Source organism: Cryptotermes secundus, unplaced genomic scaffold, assembly GCF_002891405.2.
Source record: "Cryptotermes secundus unplaced genomic scaffold, Csec_1.0 scaffold760, whole genome shotgun sequence".
NCBI lineage: Eukaryota > Metazoa > Arthropoda > Insecta > Blattodea > Kalotermitidae > Cryptotermes > Cryptotermes secundus.
The window spans coordinates 168,339-190,532 of NW_019739971.1; the positions used below are offsets into that span (position 1 = coordinate 168,339).

At 42.6% G+C, this 22,194-nt stretch overlaps 1 protein-coding gene across 2 annotated transcripts in view; it reads left to right on the top strand.

The window, feature by feature from the left end:
- The window catches only part of LOC111872219, a 174,989-nt gene that overhangs the window by 144,411 nt on the left and 8,384 nt on the right, over window positions 1-22,194 (top strand). For both annotated transcript variants that reach the window (XM_023865881.2, XM_023865882.2), the window contains 3 exons: window positions 16,612-16,768; window positions 18,052-18,249; window positions 20,819-20,965. In XM_023865881.2, the coding sequence (XP_023721649.1) occupies window positions 16,612-16,768; window positions 18,052-18,249; window positions 20,819-20,965 (502 nt within the window). The remainder of the gene's footprint in view (window positions 1-16,611; window positions 16,769-18,051; window positions 18,250-20,818; window positions 20,966-22,194) is intronic.

Sequence of the window (22,194 nt, forward strand, 5' to 3'; positions counted from 1 at the left end):
AGGTAAAAAAGTTTGTTTTCTGAAAAATAATAAATATCTTAGTACTCTAAGGTATGTCATATTCCACAATTTTATCTGTCTAGCAGGCCCATGAGGAAGCATGGAACATAGAGAATCATACGAGTGTGAAATTTGATACAGTAAATTTACGTCACAAGTTACAAAACAATGAAAGTTTATGGAGCAGTAAAAATCTCTTTGTGTTTAGATTTCAGTTTCCATTTCCATGCCGTATCTCTTAAAGTCATTTTGCTTGAAACGAGCTAAAGCTGTCTCCATGGTTACTTGTACTCTGTTTAGTATAATGTGGGCAGCTCACAGCGATGGTTTGCACCTGATTTCTTGTTAAAAGAGTAGTGTTAGTTGGCCCAGTAAAGACATCTGATCGTCAGTCATGGGTCTTATCCCAGGCTACCCAAATTAACTGCAACTTTTAGTAATTTTCCTCAGACGTTCCATACTTCCCAGATAATTCTGACAGCGGGTCTGGTCACGACATCTGCATCAAATTCTCGTCACCCCTGGCGATTGAGACTAACAGTTCAGCAGCACCTGACTCCTCGAGCTGGCCTTGGTATATGTCGCACACACACATGCGGTACAGACTCAGTTGAACAGACTGTCTTCAACGAAAGAAAATTCGATTTGTAACTGGAAGATGTAATTTTTTAGGATTTCACCCTCTGATTGTTTAGACAGCAGTATTCTGGGTTACGGAACCGTCTAATCATTTAGGCGGAGACCGACGTTTCAGAGGCACATGCTGCTTCCATCTTCCCGGGGTGACTCGTCTTTATGTTTCAACGCTGAAAATAGTTGTATCCACACATAAGATTAGACGGAGCTACAATCCAGAAAACCAAAATATATATACAGCCGCCATCATGAGAACTTCAGTACATATATTTGGTAAGCTGTGAATTGCTGTGTGCATTAATTTCTGTTGTAGGGCGAGAAAATAGCAAATAAATACGAAACAGTGATCATTGCGGTCGAGATTCAGAGCATCTTTTTCTCGTTACAACTGAAAAACTTAAGGTAAAAGCTAAAGCTATCCATGTAACAGGCCGTGGATGCCCACAGGGTTGTGAGACATCGAGGCTCCCACATTTTATAGATAATTGGCTCATAGATGGAAGTGAGGTTGTCAGCCTTACGCGCCAGCCGCCCTTTAGCCACCAGGAAGATTCCTGGTACTCATTTATGTTAAGAAGCTAAGTCGACCCCAGGGCCATAGTGCGGCTGGAAGGTTTAGGTCTATTGAAAAATCCAATGACTTCATAGGTAATTGAACCCGCGACCTTGCGGCTTACAACATAGTGTCTCAATCAACTACGCTATCGACTTTTATTTCCTTGGCGCTACAGCCCCAGTGGGCCTAGGCCTACCTCCATGAACTTCTCCGTTCACTTCGGGTTATCTAGATCTTAGACATACGGTAGGACTCCTTGGGCGGGTGATCAGCTCGTCGCAAGGCCTCTACCTGTACACAAACACAGAAAAACGCACACACACAAACTAAACATCCATGCCCTGAGTGGGATTCGAACCCACGATCCCGGTTTCCAAGCAAGCGAAGACAGTACATGCCCTAGACAGCTAGGCTACCGTGACTGGCACGCTGTCGACTTACTGATATAAAATAAATGTCTCAGAATCTTGGATATTTGCTGTGTAATAAGGTATAATTAGGATAATGACTGAAATCACAACTCCACTAATAAAACGGACGCCCCCTGAGTCTGTACTGTCCCGCCTCACACGAATGCCGTCAGAACTTAGGCAGTTGCACGACAATGCTATAATACGTATTGCTACATCCCTAACGTTAACGTTTTCATACTCCACTGTATGTTTATATTCACTGAACACTGCTCAAAAAGGATCTTCTTCGGGTTGTCCTCAGACAGGATACATCTGCTCTACTTCCAAGTGCTGCCCCTGCATTTCTTGTTGACAGAAGTAGTACAAGACTACATAGAAGTTCGTGTTTGAAGGTCTAGGCGTAGATGGAAGGACGATATTAGAATGGACATTAAAGTACTCGGAGTACGGGTGTGTACAAGAGAGGGACGAGTGGACGGGTCATGTAGACAGAGTAATGAAACTTTGAAAGTGGTGTTTCGCGAGTAGCTAGGAGACTAGTAGCTTGTCGAGAAGGAGGTGTTCCTGTAGTTAGTTATTGTTATGTCAGCAGAAGTTTGTNAATGGAACCCGGAGGTTCATTATCGTGTTCACAAGATCCCTCCACTGGTCCCTATCCTCAGCCAGATCAATCCAATCCATACCATCCCATCCTACCTCTCTAAGATCCATTTTAATATTGTCCACCCATCTACGCCTTGGTCTTCCCAGTGGTCTCTTTCGTTATGGCTTTCCCACCAATATCCTATTTGTACATTTCTATTCTCCCCATTCGTGCTATATGTCCTGCCCACCTCATCCTGCTTAACTTGACTTGTGCCTATACTTAGCAAAAATAAATATTCTGATATGATTGAACGTACAATCTGTCCGGAGTGTATTGATTTACGTAGGCCACGGCCGCTTCCTCTCACCACTACATCTTTCATAATAATTCTGTAACTGTTCACTATGTGGCTTATGAATTTGATAAAGCATTGCTAAATAATATAAGAATCCATATAACTGTGTACATACTAATTCCAGTTTAATAATTTGAATATGTTTGCGGATTTTTAAATAGTAACTTCAATTTATTTCTGAATATTGAATATTTTCCGTCCGGCATGTTTTCCACCGGCTGGGTGAAACAAACTTCATACACGTTCTAGAAATAGCTATAAGAGGATGGGTTGCCGCTCTCTGGTGTGTGAAATGATTCGCCATCCAAGCTGCTATAGGCTGAGCTCTCCAGTAGGGCATATATGTGCGTCTGTGTGCGAGGTTGTTTCACCCATAGCACCTAGAGTCACACTGTGGTGTATTGAAATGCTTGACACGTGTGTAGCCTTCGTGCTATATGTACGTCTCTCCTGTATTCAGGCAGCCACTTCTATAATACTACCAGGAAATACGTTCTTCTCTGAACATTGAAATGTTCGTACACGCTTAGGTAATCGCGAAACTTGGTAGGGTTGGTTGATATCGCGGGATGAGAGAGAAAAATATAGTTGGGGGATACAAGTGTGGGGTTGAAAATGTGTTCAGAATACCATAGCATGGCATTCGACGATAATTTATATGTGTTAGGGTGGGTAGCATATGTTGACTACCCTTTGCTGAGCGAACAGTGGGGTGAATTCTCTTCCCAGAAAGCTGGATGTGGCTACTTAGCTTGGCTTTCAGTTTTCCCTGTGTGTTTAGACCTGCGTCCTCCCTACGCTTCTAGCTGCCGACGTAACCATCATATCTTCCTATACAATGTTTAATATGGACGTAATAGGGGGCGAGTATGCATTCAGGACCTGTCAGAACACCATTGTAATGTAGTACGTACCCAGACAAAACTTATTAGCCTGTTCAAATACATGTTTGGAGACCCTCGAAAACAGACTAATTCCATGGAGTAGAGTCATTCACGAGAAGCTTACGGTCGCCCATGTACTCAAATTCCCGTCTTCTGTTGGAACCAAAAATTCATTGCCCTGTTCACAAGAACCCGCCACGGGTCCCTATAGTGACAAATGGATCCAGCCAACATCCTCATTTCCAATACAACAAAATTTAATATTATCCTCCCATGTACCAACCTGTCTTCATGTCAAACTTCTGTGAAGTCTGATGCCTGTAGTCTACTCTCTCAGAACTTCAAGTTTTTTAAAACAAAAACTCCGTATGAATTCATCGTCTCTGTCCCATGCTTGCTACATGTCCTGTCCATTCATTGTCACTGATCAACTGATCAACTTAATAATATTTGCTGAAGCTCTTCAATATGAAACGTTCTGTAAGTTTTCTGCTACTGCCTCTCTCTTAGGTCCAGAAATTCTCCTCATCAAACCCTTCCCAAACACCTTCAGTCTATGTTTTCTGCTTAATGTGACCACTTTTCGCACCTATACAAAACAATAGATTAAATTATATTTTCTTTTTATATTTTGTTCTTTAAGATTCCAGATAAGTAAAGTAAAGCTCTCCCTGTAACAGTCTGTGAAGGCCCATAGGGCTGTGAGACGTTGAGGGTCCCACATTGTCTAGACATTCGGCTCAAAGATGGCGGTAAGGTTGTCAGCCTAACGTACCAGCCGCTCTTTACTCCCCAGGAAAATTATTTAATTAATTCCTGGTACTTATTTCTGTTAGAGGCTGAGTCGACCCCAGGGCCATAGTGCGGCCGGAAGGATTAGGTCACTTGAAAAAATCCAATGACCTCATCGGGACTTCAACCCGCGACCTTCCGGCTTGTAGCATAGTACGTCAATCAACTACGCTACCACGTAGATAGGAGACAAAAGGACAAACGATATTCACGTAAGAATAACGTTCATTCCCAGAACTCAGTTAGCTCATAATTTTTTGTGGATGTAATTTTGATCTGTTGCTATCACCTGCACATAATTGAACTTTAACACATATTCCAAACACTTACTACCAATCGATGTATTATATTTTTGTACTGAACTCTGTGATCACAGATTTTGCTCTGAGTTTACCTCTTGACCACCATCCTTGTTGTTACCAGAGGACAACTTCCGCTGTAACTTGGGCTGCATTTAGTTACTTATACTTCCTACAGTATGTCTGTATGTCAGCCTCATACGGGATGCCGAGGGTTTCAGGGTTTCTGTTTAACTTAATCGGCTGTAGTTCGATCCCTCACAAGGGAAACAGAGGAACACAGGCATACAGTCATATCCTTTATTTCGTTTGACGATCTGGACGGAATGTAGTGGCAGACGTCCTCTGGTAGCCGCCAGGGTCCACACATCTCTGGACCAGCCATATCCACGCTCCACTCCGTCACTGCCCCCGCACTCAGGGGACGCCGTGTTACCATGACAACAGGAAAGTGGCGCCACTTGTGGACTGCAGCCTCTCTATTTGTAAAGCGTCTGATAGTTACTGCAGAGCGACTACGCGGTGTGGGTGGTTGTTATTCATTAAATGTATAGCTTATTGACGATAGAGTGCACGATGCAAAGTTAGCACACGGTTTCAGTGTTCAGCTCATTGCGAGCTGTGATGTTTGCAGACGATAGTTGAAACATCCTCCTTGTACTTGTCTGGGAGTTGTGGCACTTACTGAAGGGTGCCATGCTTTGTATTTTCTTACTCGTATAGCTAAAGTGGCAGGAAGTTTCTACGATTTAACCATACTCCCCGTTTGGAATTACTGTGTTTTTGGACGTTTGCATCGTCCGGCGTTCTAGAAAATAGAAAACACACCGTTTCGGAAATTGAATCTGTTTCCGTTCTCAAGTGAGGGGAGTGAAGACATTAATTTGAGTCCCTTAGAAAGAGCTCATTCATTCACCAGTGGCTGTACAGCCCTTTGTTGGGCCCTAGCCTCTTCTTCAGTTACATAGTCTTTTTTACACAGACGGACTCCTTGGACGAGTGATCAGCCCGTCGCAAAGTCGTTACCTACACACAGGACAACACAGACACAGAATAAACGCACACACAAACATTCATATCTTAAGTGGCATTCGAACCCACAATCCCAGCATTCGAGTGACCGAAGGCAGTTCATGCCTTAGACCGAGCGGCCACAGTGATCGACCCTTAGAAAGAGCTAACCTCAATCAAAGGTCCAATGATTGAGGGTAGCCCTTTCTATGGGACCCAACAGAGTAGGTGTCTTCACCTCATCACTTGAGCACAGAAACAGATCCAGTTTCCGAAACGTCGTGTTTTCTATTTTCTAGAAAACTGGACGATGGAAAAAGTCCGAAACCCCAGTAATTATAAGTGTTATACACCATCGTCAGAACCCTTTAAAGTACTTTAAAGGTTATACTCCTCGCTTGTTGTCTTCAGTGTCTTTCGTTGCTTTCCGCAATGTTCATGTTTACGTTACATGAAGAATATTAATTGAACGTACGTAAGAGGAAACCATGTTCGTGTATACATACATTTATTTCATCTCTGAAACACTTTCACGAGAGCAAATACTGAGATGCGCCGCCCTGTAACCTGGCAGGATGGTGTGCTTTTCGTGATAACTTGCTGTCTCTGACTTCAGGGTCAACAGGTTCGTCCAAAACTTTATTCCAGATTACGTAGTATCATGTTGCAGATAATCGTATTCTTATACCTGAATTTATCCGGCTCAAGTTAGCGTAATATGAGCAAATACGAGTACATTCATAGGAGAAACTCAAGTCCAACTGTATATTTCTTTTCGTCTTAAAAGAGGTTCATGGTACAACAGACAGTAAATTATGGATCTAATTTAGGCCTATAGCGTTTACTTGAAATGTCTTTCAATGTGCAGGAAATTTAACGGAATACAGAGTAAAGGTAAACGGCAAAGATAGCCCTGTAACTGGCCGTGAAGGCCCGTAGAGTTGTGAGACGTCGAGGCTCCTACATTTTCTCTAGACATTCGGCTCACAGATGGAGGTAAGGTTGTCAGCCTTACTCACCAGCTGCTCTTTCACCCCCAAAAGATTCCTGGTACTCATTTCTGTTTGAGGCTGGAAGGAGTAGGTAAATTGAAAGAATCCACCTCATCGGGACTCGAACCCGTAACTTTGCGTCCTGTAGCATAGTGCCTTAACCACCTACCCTACCGCGTGCCCGCAACGGAATAAAAAGACAAGTAAAATATCTGTGTGCATTATTGCATCTAGCTTCGTAACATTGATGTGTATCTGCAGAAGTACTGCTGTGTTTGTACTATGGACACGAAGGCTGATGAGATGTACAGCATGGAACATCATAGAAAATGCATTTGGAAAATGTGAATATTCATCTGGAGTCGCCTTTACGGTCTTCATTTNATGTATCTGCAGAAGTACTGCTGTGTTTGTATGGACACGAAGGCTGATGAGATGTACGGAAAATGTGAATATTCATCTGGAGTCGCCTTTACGGTCTTCATTTTATACAAATATAATTTAGTGTACTGAAAGAGGAAGGTCATTATGATAAAATAAGCTATTTTAAATACGTGTATATTCTTTCAAGACGAACTGTGCTGTGACAATTGTAACGGAGGAACAATAGATGACATTTACAACTGGTGGTGCCACCTACATTCCAAAGAAAAACATTAATAATGTCTCTGAAGCAGAGAATTCAGTTTGTTCTTTAAACAGATCCCTTCAAAATACAATTAATCAGAATGCTTCATCATAACGTGTTCACATGGAACGAGTTGACTTAAGCAGTGACGCTTCTGGCTTGTATTCGGGAGGCATCTGTTTCGAATCCTGACCCGGACACGTACTGTGCTTGCCGAACAGGATTTGAGGTTCTTACAACGGTGGTTATGAAGCGTACCATCTTCTGGGATATAACGCCGTATAGTCCATTGAAAATCAATCGACGTTCCGGAGGACAGGGTCGAAGAATAAGCCTAGCAAGAAATCAGCATGAAAGCAGATGACTTGATCCTGAAGATGGAGGCGATATATTCCCCCGAAACATAGCTTGACTTTCAACGGACTACGAGACGTTATATCCCAGAATATCGCACGATTCATATCCTCGCTGAGGTTTCTCGTAGTTTTACTCACTTTCTCATTACTTACCTATATTCGGGAGGTCTTTGGTTCGATTGTTAGTTTGGACAACGACTATAATGTCTGAGAATTTCTTGATTGTTCCCAGTATCGCCAGACAAATGCCGGAATAATACCTCGTTAGGCAACGATCGCTTCCTTCCAAATCCTCTTCAATTCATCATTCATCAGTCATCCTACTATTGGACGCTACAGTGCATAGCAACTGACGTCACAAAATAGCAAAAAAATCTAGAAATACTCGAAGCAAATCCCGAGATATGACCCCTGAAAAGGCCACGACCACTTCCTTCTACATACTTTACAGTTTATGATTCAATAATTGTCCTATAATTTGATGCTATATTGCCCGAAATATTTACAGCGTCGTTAAATAAACAAACAGGTTGACAAGGAATTAATTTAATGTCCGGTAATGTGTTCAGCTGGAATTTAAAATAATGACCTTATTAAGGTTGCTTAGGGAACACCTAAACCTATTATTAAATTTACGAATGAACTACATAAACCAAACAGAATTGTTCTCTTATTCAATTGTTCTCCAACTGTGCAGTTCTCTCTGTCACGTACTATTGTAATCACATAACCATTATTTTCTTGACTTCCTTTCTCTATTCTTGTTTTTTTTTTCTGCTTACTTTTTTTTAACAGAGACAAATTCATTTATGCCAGATTCGTTTCCCTGACAAACCCACGCCATTGTAACCTCACCTCCGTCTCCTCAATATGTAAATCCTCCGCTCTCTTCCTTCATAATTTCCTCCCTCCAGCGCAATGGCTTCCTTATTTGAATTGTTCAGCTTGCTCGCTTTGATTGGGATTTTAGAATTCTTGCACTAGTCACAAATTGAATGTCATGTGAAGCTTTTCCCAACACAATCATGTATTATTCTTACGTGTCATTTACTAATACTGACAGCGCGAAGGAAGTTTACGTAGATCTTCGGTGAGAACAAAAAAAAGAAACTCCGTGGCCTGTAGTCCCGCAAGCGAACTATACCGACCGAGCGACCGCCGCTTGTCGGCGAAGTTAGTGCCAACTTTAGCGGATAAAGGGTGTCGCGTGTTCAGCGCAACGAAACCCCACAGCCGTTAATTTCTGTTTTCTAGATCGGAGCCGCTATTTCCTTGAAATGGCTCCTCAATTGTCCCCATGAGGCTGAGTGGACCCCGTTCCAGACAAACTACTACTCAGAAAATCTGGGAGCGCCGGGAATCGAACCTGCGACCTATCGATCTGTAGCCAGGAACTGACCACTAGACCACATAGGCGGTCCTTCAATGAGAACACGACAATAAATAAAATTCTTGCTAGTTTCATGAAGTAGGCCTATATTATGTTGTGTTTATTACAATTTAAACTTCGGATATGAAAATGTATTTGAAAGACCAAATGGTTGACTCTTGTAGTGAAGAAGAGTTCATGAATGGGCGGCTGTAAAATTCCACATAATTTCTGCTTCGGCAGTAGACGAAGATGAAAGATATGTTTCATGTTTCAGGCGCTTCTGTTCTCGGGGAAATAATCAAGGTATCCACTGGATACGGATCTATGTGGGCTTTGCGGTCGTTATGGAATTTATGCTGAGGATAACAATTATAATAGCGATGAAGGGACTCGAATCCCACCCTTCCAATCCACAATCCACATTGTCACGATGGCGGGTAATGTTTTGGGTTGCCGTCTCTACTAGAGCAAGAAATTATTCTCTCATGGTTCAAACTTCCGAACACTCGCATATTAAAATGGAACATAAATGTTCTATAACAAGAAAACCAAGAAGACTGGGCTCTGATGCGCAAGGAAGATCTGTGCTCTTAACCAACTGATCTTCGTAGCAGCGTTAGAAACTTCTGGGTTGCTGAGTTCTGTCACTTAAAGTTCCACCTTCTGGGAGATCCGCACAGCCATTCGCCGGTCCATTGGTGAGGACAGCACGTGCTTAAGAGAATGAGAGCATAAGAAGTTCATCGGATTATTCCCCGATGCGACGGCGGGTGACTGACTACACTTCTAAGCTTCTCACACGTCCACACGGCTAATGGGAACTTCGAAGGAGGGGACTTGACTTATTTTATTAGCTCACTTTCTTTGTTTTGAACAAGAGGTTCTGGGAAGACATGATCTCTTTACTTTCCTTCGATGCGACACGGACCATATGGAAAACGACGTCTCCAACAATCCTTCGTTGCCGCTGGAACGTGTTTACGGAGCCGTTGCCTAGCAACAATAAAGGGATACACAGACCTACAGACTTTCCTTTCATACTATACGAACCGCATATAAAACTACGTCTCCAACAATTCCTGTATTGTTGCACTGCCGCGGGAACGTGTTTACCGGGTCGTTGCCTAGGAACAGTAAGGGGGCACACATACAAACACACAGACTAATTGGAGGTATTTGTGAAGTACGCTATTGAGATGGGCTCAGACTTCGACGTCTCAAACCCTATGGTCCTTCACGTCCTCTTACAGGGATAACTTTACACTCTTATGGGATTATTTCTGAATAGCGAACCTAACCATTCCCGAAACTATTTAGGCCTATTATCTTCAAACGAAGAGAAGGCGAGGCAATTACCTAGGCCCGCTCGATTTATGGGCAGTCTGTATACTGAAGTTCAGTACGTCCTTAAAAGAACAATTAAAAATGAAGGTCCGTCAGTCGTACCCTCGCATTCTCGTCATTAAATGACATTTCATTCTCCATGCAGACAAGACAAAGCAGTTGAGGGTTGTTCTGCCTTCCTCCCCTCAGCAGTTCAGTTTGAGAGCTACTGTAAATGTGTGTGCTGGCCACTGAGCAGAAAGGCGTCGAGCTGCCATAAATAAGTAAATCACACCCGACTGTGAGTGAAGGTGATAACAGCTGCAAGGAGAGGAGAACGTGACTTGAAAGCAAAGCAGCGAGTTTAGATTTTCACAGCTCGGCGCCATTCTCAGCAGAAGTTGCGGGTCTGCACTGCGATTTGTAATAAACAGATATAGAGGGACACAGGGACAGGAGCCCGGTGGGACATTTTTGACATCAACGCAGAATGCACCTACCTACTCGTGTTATGAAATGGCCACATTTTTTTTAGTCTTTCGTTAAGGGAAGATTAGATAAACACGAATTATGTCTCCATAATTTAATAACAATATATAGAAATGTTTTGACATGATTAATAACTCCATGGGACACAGTTCTTCTGGAGAAACCAACAGCCACGATACAACCCATAGATCGTTTGTTCTGTTCATAAGGGCCCGTCACTGGCCCACATCCTAAGGCAATTCAGTCTCACACGCCGTTTCTTTAAGCGCCATGTTAGTATTGCGACATGACGGCCGAAAACCGGAATAGCGAAGTTAGAATAGATATTCATTGGTAGGCAACGACTCGGTAAACCATTTCCGCGGCAACGAATTCGCAAGCAACCATCGAGTAACTTCAGTTCCTATTCAAATGCGCTGTAAACACGCCTTCCTAACAATAGAGAGTCTGTGTTTTCTGCGTGGTCCGTGCAAAGTGGTTATAAAGAAGAGTACTTACACCGTAAAAATTAACGATTTCAACAGTCATTAAAAATTAAATGAAATATTACTGTAAAAATTACAATGAACTAATATGTTTTAATTATTTATTTAAAATTTTAAGACGTAAGGGGTGAAGTTATCCTTATGCATAAATCCCACTCCATGTAGGTGTATGGTTGAGTGGAGGTATAGATTCACGTATTTTTAATTTGTATGCGATGTTGATGTCGGTGACCAACTTCACCCACTTGGAGTTTTGCCTCTAGGGCCGGAGCTGCATAAGAGAATGGGTGAACCTCGAGCCATTAAGACGTATCGGGGGTTGCAAATATAGCTCCACCATTCCTAATCTCGGAACTACGTGAAGGTGAGTGGTCAGCTTCACGCCCCACCCAGTTTGCCCCCCAGGGAAAGAGCCCCCGGTACCCATTGGACAGTAGGCCGTATATTGTGCAGTTGATATAATCAGTAAAAAATATTGTCAAGCAGAATCATGTTGGATTTCCACCCGAAACAAATTCTTTAACAAAATGGGTTTTGATGACAGGTAACTTGACGCTAGACGTCGAAAAATCTGTGAAGACTGATAGAATTAGAATAAGAAGATGAGTTTTTTAAATTATTCATGAGACTGTCGCGGACTACCTCACGTCCTGCCTTCCTCGGGCTAAATATTTTAGAACGGCTGTCGTATAATTTAACTGCAGCATTTGAACGTGTCGTTTCCCAAGCCTCAGATTGGTGATATGAACGTGGCATACTCCATAAACTAGCTGAAATTCTTCATGTGGAATACCTGATCATTGAGACTGAAATAAATGAATACACTCTGTGATGCGACGTCGTGTAGTCTGATACAGATCTGCCGACATTTCGGAGGAACAGTGCGCCTCTATATTCTACCCTGAAGATGGGTGGAGTACGTGCCACCGAAACATCGGTAAACATCTAGCAGACTACAATGGAAAGAGAATAATATTCCTAGCCACCTCCCTGAGTACCTCAAATTCCACATATTAATTCATTTTCATTTGTTTCCTGCTAAGGCGATCGGTGCCGGTCACGGTAGCACAGCGGTCTAAAGCATGAACTGTCTTCGCTCGCTCGGAAGCCGGGATCGTGGGTTCGAATCCTACTCAAGGCATGGATGTTTAGTGTCTGTGCGTGTGCGTTCTTCTGTGTTTGCGACGAGCTAATCCCCCGCCCAAGGAGTCCCACCGAATTTCTAAGACTGAGATGTCGGTGTTCGAGCCCCAGTGGGGTCAAGAATTTTCTCTTCTTCACGTTGTCCAGACCAGCTCTGGGGTCCACCCAACCTCGCATGCAATGGGTACCGAAGGCTCTTTCCCCGGGTGTAAAGCGGCCGGGCGGTGAAGCTGACCATTCATCTCCAGCTAGTGCCGAGGTCAAGAAAATGTGGATCTATACATCCACTCCCTCATACGCCTTCATGGCGTAATACTTAATTAATTAAGCACAGGGACAATTTTACCTTATTTTCCAAGCTGAATTTTAAAAAAATAAATTCATGAAACTGGCTCATTTACTCATTCGGGTCTATTACGGAACCGATTTCTGTAACCGGTTCCACCCACTGGATCCAGCGTTGTAGGTTTCATACTTTCTGCGTGATGACGGAAGTATAGATAGCTTCCGAAACATGATGTTCTTTAATCAAAAGAAGACGATGTGAAATGTATGATATATATCACACTCATATCAAAATTTATTTTAGTAATTTACAGCGTTTGAAAACTTACGTAATACACTTCACAATTTTCTCCATCAGAAGGTTATACACATACACTAGCTTCAACAAATCTCCGCTAAGTAATACCTGTCTACGGATTCATGATGAAAGAGTGCAGTAAATAAAAAGGGCCGTAGCACAGTGAAGGTGCAGGAAAAGTCGAGTTGAACAAATAAACGAATTTAACCGGGGGGAAGGAAAAAGAGTAGCAGAGCTACTGAATGACGCGGAAAATTGCTTGGCAGTACTGGAATAATTACTGTTGTTGGCATTCGAGCGGTCCACATTGCAAGAGAGGGGCCCAGTGTATTGCAGCGACTGCTGGAACAACAGACGCAGTAAGATTTGCAAATGGTCCCGTATAGGGGGCCATTGGGCCCAGACCGCTGGCCTAGTGGTGCCTCAAGTATACAAAATAAAGTTATTTATGGGCTTAATCAATTAAACACCACGACATGAAGACATATGGGGAGGGGGTGGAAGTATGGCTCCACTGCTCTTAACCTTGGCACTAGATGGAGGCTAGTAGTCGGCTTCACGCCCCTGCCGCTTAACCACCAGGGAAACAGCCCCCGGTATCCATTGTATAAAGGCTGAGTGGGCCCCAGACCTGGTCTGGACGTTATGGATCCCCGAGGTGTAACTAATTAACTAACTAAACTTTATGAAGCTGAGCACTCCTTGAGAAGCTGCCAATTGTGCAGCTACTCAAGAACTTCCCAACATTTTACGGAACCCGAAAATTCATCACCGTGTTTACAAGAGCCCTCCACAAGTCCCTATCCTGAGTCAGATCAGTCCAGCCCATACCACCCCATCCTACATCTCTAAGATCCATTTCAATATTATCCACTCACCTACGTCTTGGCCTTCATACTGCTCTTCCCTTTTTGCTTTCCCACCAATATCTTCTCCTGTATTAGTGCTACATGCCCTGCCCATCTCATCCTCCTTAACTTCATCATTCTAATTATAGTTATTATTATAATTATAATGAAATTCCTCATTATGCAGTTTCCTCCAACCTCCCGTCACTACATCCCTCTTCGGTCCAAATATTCTCTTCAGCGAACTCTTCTTAAACACCCTCAGTCCATGTTCCTCCCTTAAAGTCAGACCCCAGCTTTCACAACCATACAGAACCACAGGCAACATTAAATTTTTGTATATTCTAATTTTTATGTTTCTAGAAAACAGACGAGAAGACAAAAAGTTTTGGACTAAATGGTAGCAAGCATTTCCGAGATCAATCTCCTCCCAGTTTCTTCCTAAATCAAATTTTGATTTGTTACTGTCGTTCACAAATATGTTAAAGGCTGTGCCTAACATTTTTGTGACGAGACAGCAACATATGCTGTTTTCCCTGTGCTTACTTCTAGACCAACCTCCTCAGTAGCGTCCAATAAAGTTACTGTGTTTTTCTTTATGGCATCTATGTTCTTCCCTATTAGATTCACATCATCAGCATAGATCAGCAGCTGGTGTGAGCCGTGTTTACTTCATGGCTCCTTTCGCCCCCCCCCTTCCTATCAACCGAACCCCTTCACCTTTACCTCAGAGTATTAGTGTTCTAGATCTAGAATGTTGTTGTCCATGCTTACCACATGATCCCTCCCCCCTTTCCCCTCCAGCTGTTTCTAGCTTGTTCGGGGCTTTAAGAACCGGAGAGGATAGAGGCACTCCTTTTGTAGCAGTCGGAGAAAGAGGTACTACCTCTGCCCTTCTACCTGTCAAAGGCTGAGTCGACCCCAGGGCCATAGTGCAGCTGGAAGGATTCGGTCAATTGAAAAAATCCATCTCATCGCCACTCGTACCCGCGACCGTTCCGGCTTGTAGCTAGTTCCTCAACCAACTACGCTAGTATGATGTTAAAATCGAACGTACGTCTAGGATATTGATCCGTTGCAGTTAAAAATTATGAATAAAGGTTTATTTTTTGGAGGTGGAAATCTATGTAAAGAAGAAAGTATATTCCTAAAATTATGCGATTGTAACTGTTAAAAGGAAGAATAGCTGACGTTTCAGCTACATGTGCATGATAACATCTGCATTGCAGATTGGATTTAAGCCATGTTACTAAAGCAGATCGTGTCTATATTTCTACTTACATACTGATTCAGCGTCGCTATCCGTGACTATATAGCATGGGAAGAATCGGTGATCGCGAATAAATTAATTGGAAATGATGTGAAAGAAAGAAGTCTGTCCTAATTTAAGGTAATATCATGGCATTTACCTGAAGGGACTAAGCAAAACCCTGAAACCCCTCTATCGGGAGAGTCAATTTCCCGGCCGAGATTGGAACCAGACGCTACCCGCATCTAAGTCAGAAGCGGCGCTGTTTGAGCAGTCCTGCTCGCTACAATTCATATTCAAATGATAGGAGTACGTAGAAATGAAGCTGTTATTTCTGAATTAGATTTTCTGTTCTGTCTTATCGCATGCAATAAACATTTAACTTTTAAATACGAACATCCTTATCAGATTTCCTATTATTATTATTATTATTATTATTATTATTATTATTATTATTACTACTACTACTACTATTACTTTACCGCCATCTTTGAGCCGATTGTCTAGATAATGTGGGACCCTCAACGTCTCACAACCCTATGGGCCTTCAGAGCCTGTTACAGGGATAGCTTTACTGTACTTTACTTTTATCATCATCACCATCACCATCACCATCATCATCATTACTAATGTTGTTATTCTTTGGTTGCCTTTTAGGTTGTAATTAATTTTTTCTCTTGTCAAATAACCGGAAGCCTGGGTCAGATACCATTGGCGCAAGTATACAAAGATATTAAACTCGCCAAATGCCTGTGTTAGCAGTTAACTACGCGTAATTCCAATAGCAAAGCAGAAACAGCAGCAGAAGCAGTAAAGGTTTCTGCAGTACAGTGCAAGCGTGGTCTCAGCTTAGAGGCATTTACTGTCTTAACGAATGAGCGCCTTTCATTTTCTAATGAAAGTGGGGCTAATTTGGGACAGCATATAACCGGTACGGCTGAAAACAGAGAACGGGAAATATTTTTATTATGATGTTAACAGAGGGTCATCGGGGTAAAGCGGCAGGGACCTGAAGCTGACCATCTCGTGCCGAGGTTAAGAATGGTGGATCTATATCTCCACTCCCCCGTACATCTTCATGGCGTGGGGCTTAATTAATTAAGCCCAGGGATAACTTTATTCTTACCTTTGACTTAAGTATGGGAATCACGGTAGCGTAGCCAGTTGAGTCACTCTGCTCCAAGCCGGAAAGTCGCAAATTCGATTCCCGATTAGGTCATTGGATTTTTCAATTGGTCTAATCATTCCAGCCGCACTATGACCCTGGGGTCGACTCGGCCTCTAACAGAAATGAGTACCAGGAATCTTCATGGGGGTAAAGGGCGGCCGGCGCGTAAGGCTGACAACCTTACCGCCATCTGTGAGCCGATTGTCTAGATAGTGTGGAACCCTCAGCGTCTCACAACCCTATGGGCCTCCGTGGCCTGTTGCAGGGATAATTTTACTTTTTTTTACAGAACGTAGGTTTGTCTGTTTTAGGTATTAGCCCCTTACCGCTCTGAATGTATCATGAATCGCTAATGTCAAATAACATATGTGGAAAAGCGACTGTTTGACATCAATCGAGTGCATGTGTTCTGTCAAAATGAGGTGTTGCTCTTGTGTACGCAGGGGAATTGCTGGCGGAAGGTGCGTGCTCAGAAGGGCGTCGCAGTCCCCAGAGGGCGTCGTGGTCACACTTCTCTCGTGCATAAGGGAGCCATGCTGGTGTACGGTGGTTATCAGGACCTCCGCGGCTCTTCCAATGAACTGTGGGGCTTCCACTTCGGTAAGTGGCCGGCATTTCAGGAAACTGTTAATTTATCTTAAACTTAAGTTGGAAACCATAACAAGGACCTTAAAATATTACACAGCAGGCTATGGTACCGACTCTTTATATGTAAGTGGACTAATCCGTGGATGGAGTTAGAATATCCAGACTCGCATGTGAAAGTTCCATGGACACATTCGTGACAGATTTTCCTTATTTCTCCAAGAAAATATCAGCAATACAATTGTAAAACGAACATAGAGTGTTGCTCAGTTCACAATCTGACCACGACGCTAATCTCTCCTCCCCACTGGAGCACAACCTGAATCACTGTACCTTCGTATGAGCATATTAAGGTAGTAATCAGACACCTTCCTATTGCCACGATTTAGGGGTGTGACTGTAGACGGGGTACGGGCTGAATTTATTGACACTACCCGAAATTACAAGTAATTACAGTTCCATTGCTAATCTCCGCAATTCACAGATCACCACAGTACCCGCTAAGCCTTTTCCAGCCTGCTGTGTCTTAAATAGCCGTTTCACAGTAACAGCTTCTAACAATGGAAATTCTTCAGCGTGCTATGAACATCTCATCTCCTGCCCTCTTCAAACAAACGACACGCAAAAGTCCCCTCTCCTCAGGGACAAATAAGCACAATTATTTTTGCTCTTCCAAGTTAGTAGCGAACTTCGAAAATTACATTCTGCCTCGATCTTCAGAGTAGAGAAGCCATTTCAGTGACTATGAAGTTAACTGTCTCCTGGGATGTAATACCTGGTAGTCTGGTAGAGCTTTACTTACGTTTCACAGGAACGTACTGTCAGGGTGAAAGAATCACTCTTCTAGGGTTATGACCGTTATTTGACTGAAAGGTCCGAGGAAAATCACGAAAACCCTCATCCAGGATAACCAGTGTGTGTGCCGAGATTTGAACCCGCGACCTCCTGAATAGGCACCAGGAGTGCTACCCACTTGACTGAGACATTTTGACATAAAGACTCCGTGGCTTTTAGTCCACAAGCGAAATATACCACCGAACGACCGCCGCTTGTCGGCGAAGTTAGTGTCAACTTTTGCGGATAGAGTGTGTCGCGTGGTCAACGCAACGAATCCCCACGGCCGTTAATTTCGGTTTTCTAGACCTGAGTCGGTACTTTTCCATTCACATAGCTCCTCAGTTATCCTCACGAGGCTGAACGTCCACTTTCAACGGACTACACGGTGTCACAACCCAGAAGACAGAACAGTTCAGTCCACTATTCGTATTGACAGTGGGATGCAATGTTGATATCTCCAGATACCGAGTCGTGGCACATGCTGTCAGCATCCAGTAGTGGCATCACGTGCGGCAGATCTTCCAACAGTGGCAGTGGCCATGGCGACCTGCCTCCAGCCCGCCACAAACACTCAGCCATATTGCACGACGACGCCATGTGGGTGTATGGAGGGATGACAGACCTGCAGGAGAGAGCCGACTTCTGGCGGTGGGACACTGGTGAGCTTCATATACCTGTATGACGCCATGAAGGTATACAGGAAGGATGAAAGTTAAACTCCACCCCTTTCTTGATATTTGCGCTATAAAATAAGTTGATAAACTTAATGACTCAGTCATCTTACCCCCAGTTAAATTATCATGTTGGGCCGCGCCATAGCTCAAGCGGTTAGTCGCTGGCTTCCCATCGCGGCGGCCCGGGTTCGATCCCGGGTCTAGTCAAGTGGGATTTGTGGTGGACATAGTGGCGCTGGGGCAGGTTTTCTCCGAGTACTTCGGTTTCCCCTGCCAATCTTCATTCCATCAACTGCTGCACAATCACCCTCACCTATCATCTGGGGCTGGTACAATAGGCCAGAAGTGGCCGCAGTACACAGGACTTAGTCCCACCCCACTAGCAATAAAAAAAAATAAATTACCATGTTACCAGCTCGATAGTCAACCAGGAGGATCACATGTCAGTTCTGGACATGACAGGCCACAGTGTGAATTAATGCTTGGTCACCTCATTCATATTCCGTTACTTTGCTAAGTGTGCTGTTAGGCTTCATCTTAGCATTCACTTAACGCACAGAAACGCACACAAAATTAGGATATCTCCCATAAAAGTGAACTGTTGTGTTACAGAATCTGACTGACAGACTGCATGGGGCAGAGTCCACAAGGTAATAGCCACCCACCTAAACAAGAAATTATCTGCCCTTTATGGAACCTGACAGTTTATTGCCATATTCATAGGAGCCTACCACTGGCCCCAACCCTGAGCCAGATGAACCCAATCCACCCATTTACACCCTATTTTTAACCTATTTTCCCCAATTTGATAAAATAAAAGGAGGCTTATGAAATTACCTTGCTGTCTGAGTGTCTATCCCACATAACGACTGAAAGTAGAAATAGTGGAACCAGAAGAAATGACCGTTGCTAGGCTTATGAGATCACCTTGTTGTCTGTGTGACTATGTTCACCCTCCCCCAAATTTGCTAGGCAGTGCCTCAGTAAACATATTACTGCTGCAACAAATGCACATGCAACAATAGGAAAAATGTTGGATGTGGTGTCTTCTACATAGTCTGTGTCATGTCAGATACTCAGTATGCAGTGAGAGGAAAGTAGGCAATTAGTTCTTCCTGGAACTTCTTGTATTGCTGTATTATTTGATACATGGTAAGTTTTAACCCTTAAGGAATCGTTCAGTAAATTGTTGGGATACTCCTTTCTTCTTATATTGACACCAGTTACCTGATTTCAGCCACTTCATAAACTGAAGTATCAATTGCAATGAAAATGGCTCCCAATAGTTTTTCATGTTCTTCACCATTAACCAGATAAGTAATACTTTTAGATTTATGTCACTGTTCGAATTATTTAGATAGTAATATAGGGGAACAGTGGAAGTAGAATGGGACAAATTGTCACACATTTATGAGCTTCAAGGAAGACTATGTTTCAGTTAGGAGAGAAATATTGGCCAACACTTGCACTGATACAAGTCACAGTATGAAGGACAGGTTAACAGCAGCATTTCAGAATATCAGTAGTGTTTATTACTTTCAAAGGAGACACCATGTCTCTCCCAGTACTTAATTGTGTCCCCAGCCAGTACCACTTGCCAAGAGCTTATCTTTTTAATGAAATAGTTTCCTGTAATTTAAAGATGGCATTAGAAAGAAAATGGCCTGCAAGAGCGAATGTTTTAGCATACTTTCCTTGTTTTGAAAAAAACAAAAGTAGGCTTTTGAGATCATCATGCTGTGTATCTGTGAATTCCCCCCCCCCCACCACCTCCCATCAAATTTTGAATGCCTCAAACAACCTTTATGAAACTTAGTATGTATATGATGGCAGTTAAGCCCATCTCAACGGCACACTTCATAATTCCCTCCTGTCAGTCTGTGTGTCTGTATGTGTATCCCTCATTCCACTGCTAGGTAACAGCTCAGTAAAGACGTTTCCACAGAAACAAAGAATTGTTGGAGGCGTTATTTTCTATGTAGTCTGTGTCATATCAAAGAAAGTGTTAGATAATAACATACATGAAGAACTTCAAGAACAAGTAATTTAGTTTCAGCTAAGGACATACTCTTCCTCCCGATGCCCTCTTGCTTTCTGTCTACATGACCCTAGCACAGTTCACTCATGGTTTTTCATTCTTCAGCCCACTTAGATCAGTGGGTACACATGTATTTTGTTGAAAATCATCATTGATTGATTGGTTTATTAACTTATTTATTTATTTATTTATTTATTTATGGCTTTTCAGTAAATTCCTTTTCTTTGTTTATGTGTCTCTCTGCATATTATTAATCTTGATGAAATAAACCACAAATCTTTCATGCTTCCTCATCCCCATTCCAGTATCATTATGACAGGCTACACCCACCTCCACCCAGATCCTGATTCAGCAAGCATTCATCACAACTTTCCCATAATATTCAGCATATGCAATTAATAAGGCATTGATAAACAATGTAATAATAAATCGGTCATATCTATAAGAATCCTATAAGCAGTAGGGGAAGGAAGCTTAGAGCAGTTTCTATAAGGTGTTCCTATGAATTTCATACAGTTGCAAAGATGTGGACCAGCATCCGGGCTAAACCGGGCCCAGGGGCTTTGCACAGCCATGCAGCCTGCAAGCTACCCAGCTCCATGCTCCTGTTTGGTGGTGAGAGGGATGGACATCCCACAAATGAACTCTGGAGATTCCACTTTGGTAAGTGTGCATCTCTAAACAGCTCAGTCTCTTCATATAACCTTCCATTCTGTGTTGCATTTTATGGGCGTGAAACACGATCTGTAATCCTGAAAAAAAGAACATGTCCTGAGGATCTCAGAATAGGTAATAGGAACAATATTTTCTACCTAAGAAGGAGTAAGGAGTGGAACGATGGAGAAAATCACATAATGAGCACTTTCACAATTTTCAATCTCAACAAAATATTACAATGATCAAATGGCAGAGGATGAGATTGGAGAGGGGCATTTAGCAGGTATGGTAGAAAGAAGAAGTGCAAAGGTTGGTCAGGAAATCTGAAGGGAGGGGATCACTTTGAAGAATAAGGCATAGGCAGGCAGATAATATTAAAAATGAGTGTAAAGAATCAGTGTGTAAGAGTGTAGCCTGTAATCTGCTGGCTTAGGATGGGGAACAGTGTCAGGTCCTGTGAGCATGGTTATACACATTCAGGCTCCATCTAAGGCAGGGAATTTGTTTCTACTTGCTGGGCAACTCTTGTTTTTTAAAAAGTGACTCTGACCCATGAAGTTAGTTAATAATACTATAATGGCAGCAACATTTAGCAACCCCACATGCATAACAGTACCATACATATTTGTTGCTTTCCCAAAAATAAAAACGGTAATTTAGCAATGATACAACACTATTATAATGATGCTAATCATTTTCTGCCTTTCTCATTCATGCTTTAAATTTTTTTGTCTTCATTCTAAAAGGACCCACATCACTTTTGGGTAAATATGGGGTTTTTGCATTCATTGACACTGTTTGGCACAGTCTTGGTTTTGTCAAAAGTACATGAAAAGGCAATGCAGTTTTCTTTAATTTCTGGAGTGGCCAATGTTGACATTAGCCCCTGTCTTATAGATTGTTAGGCTGGCACTGTGGGGCATAAGTTTAATTATTTCATGCACACAGCTTCTACAAATAATTCATGACAAAGGAAACTGCTTAAAATGTAACATTTCTGTCCTTTACTCATGGGTTATGATGAAAAGTTTACTCTTTAACTTCTTTCCATTTCTGTCTAACTACAGTTCTTGGACATATTACTTATCATCATCATCATCATCATCAGTAATCTGTCAAGACGACAGGTCCACAGTCTCTTTCAAAACAATTCCTCCACTTAATGCGATCTAGAGCTTTCTCCTTCATATGACAGTATCCTCTTCTGTCCCCAAGGTCATCCAGCATCTTCTTAC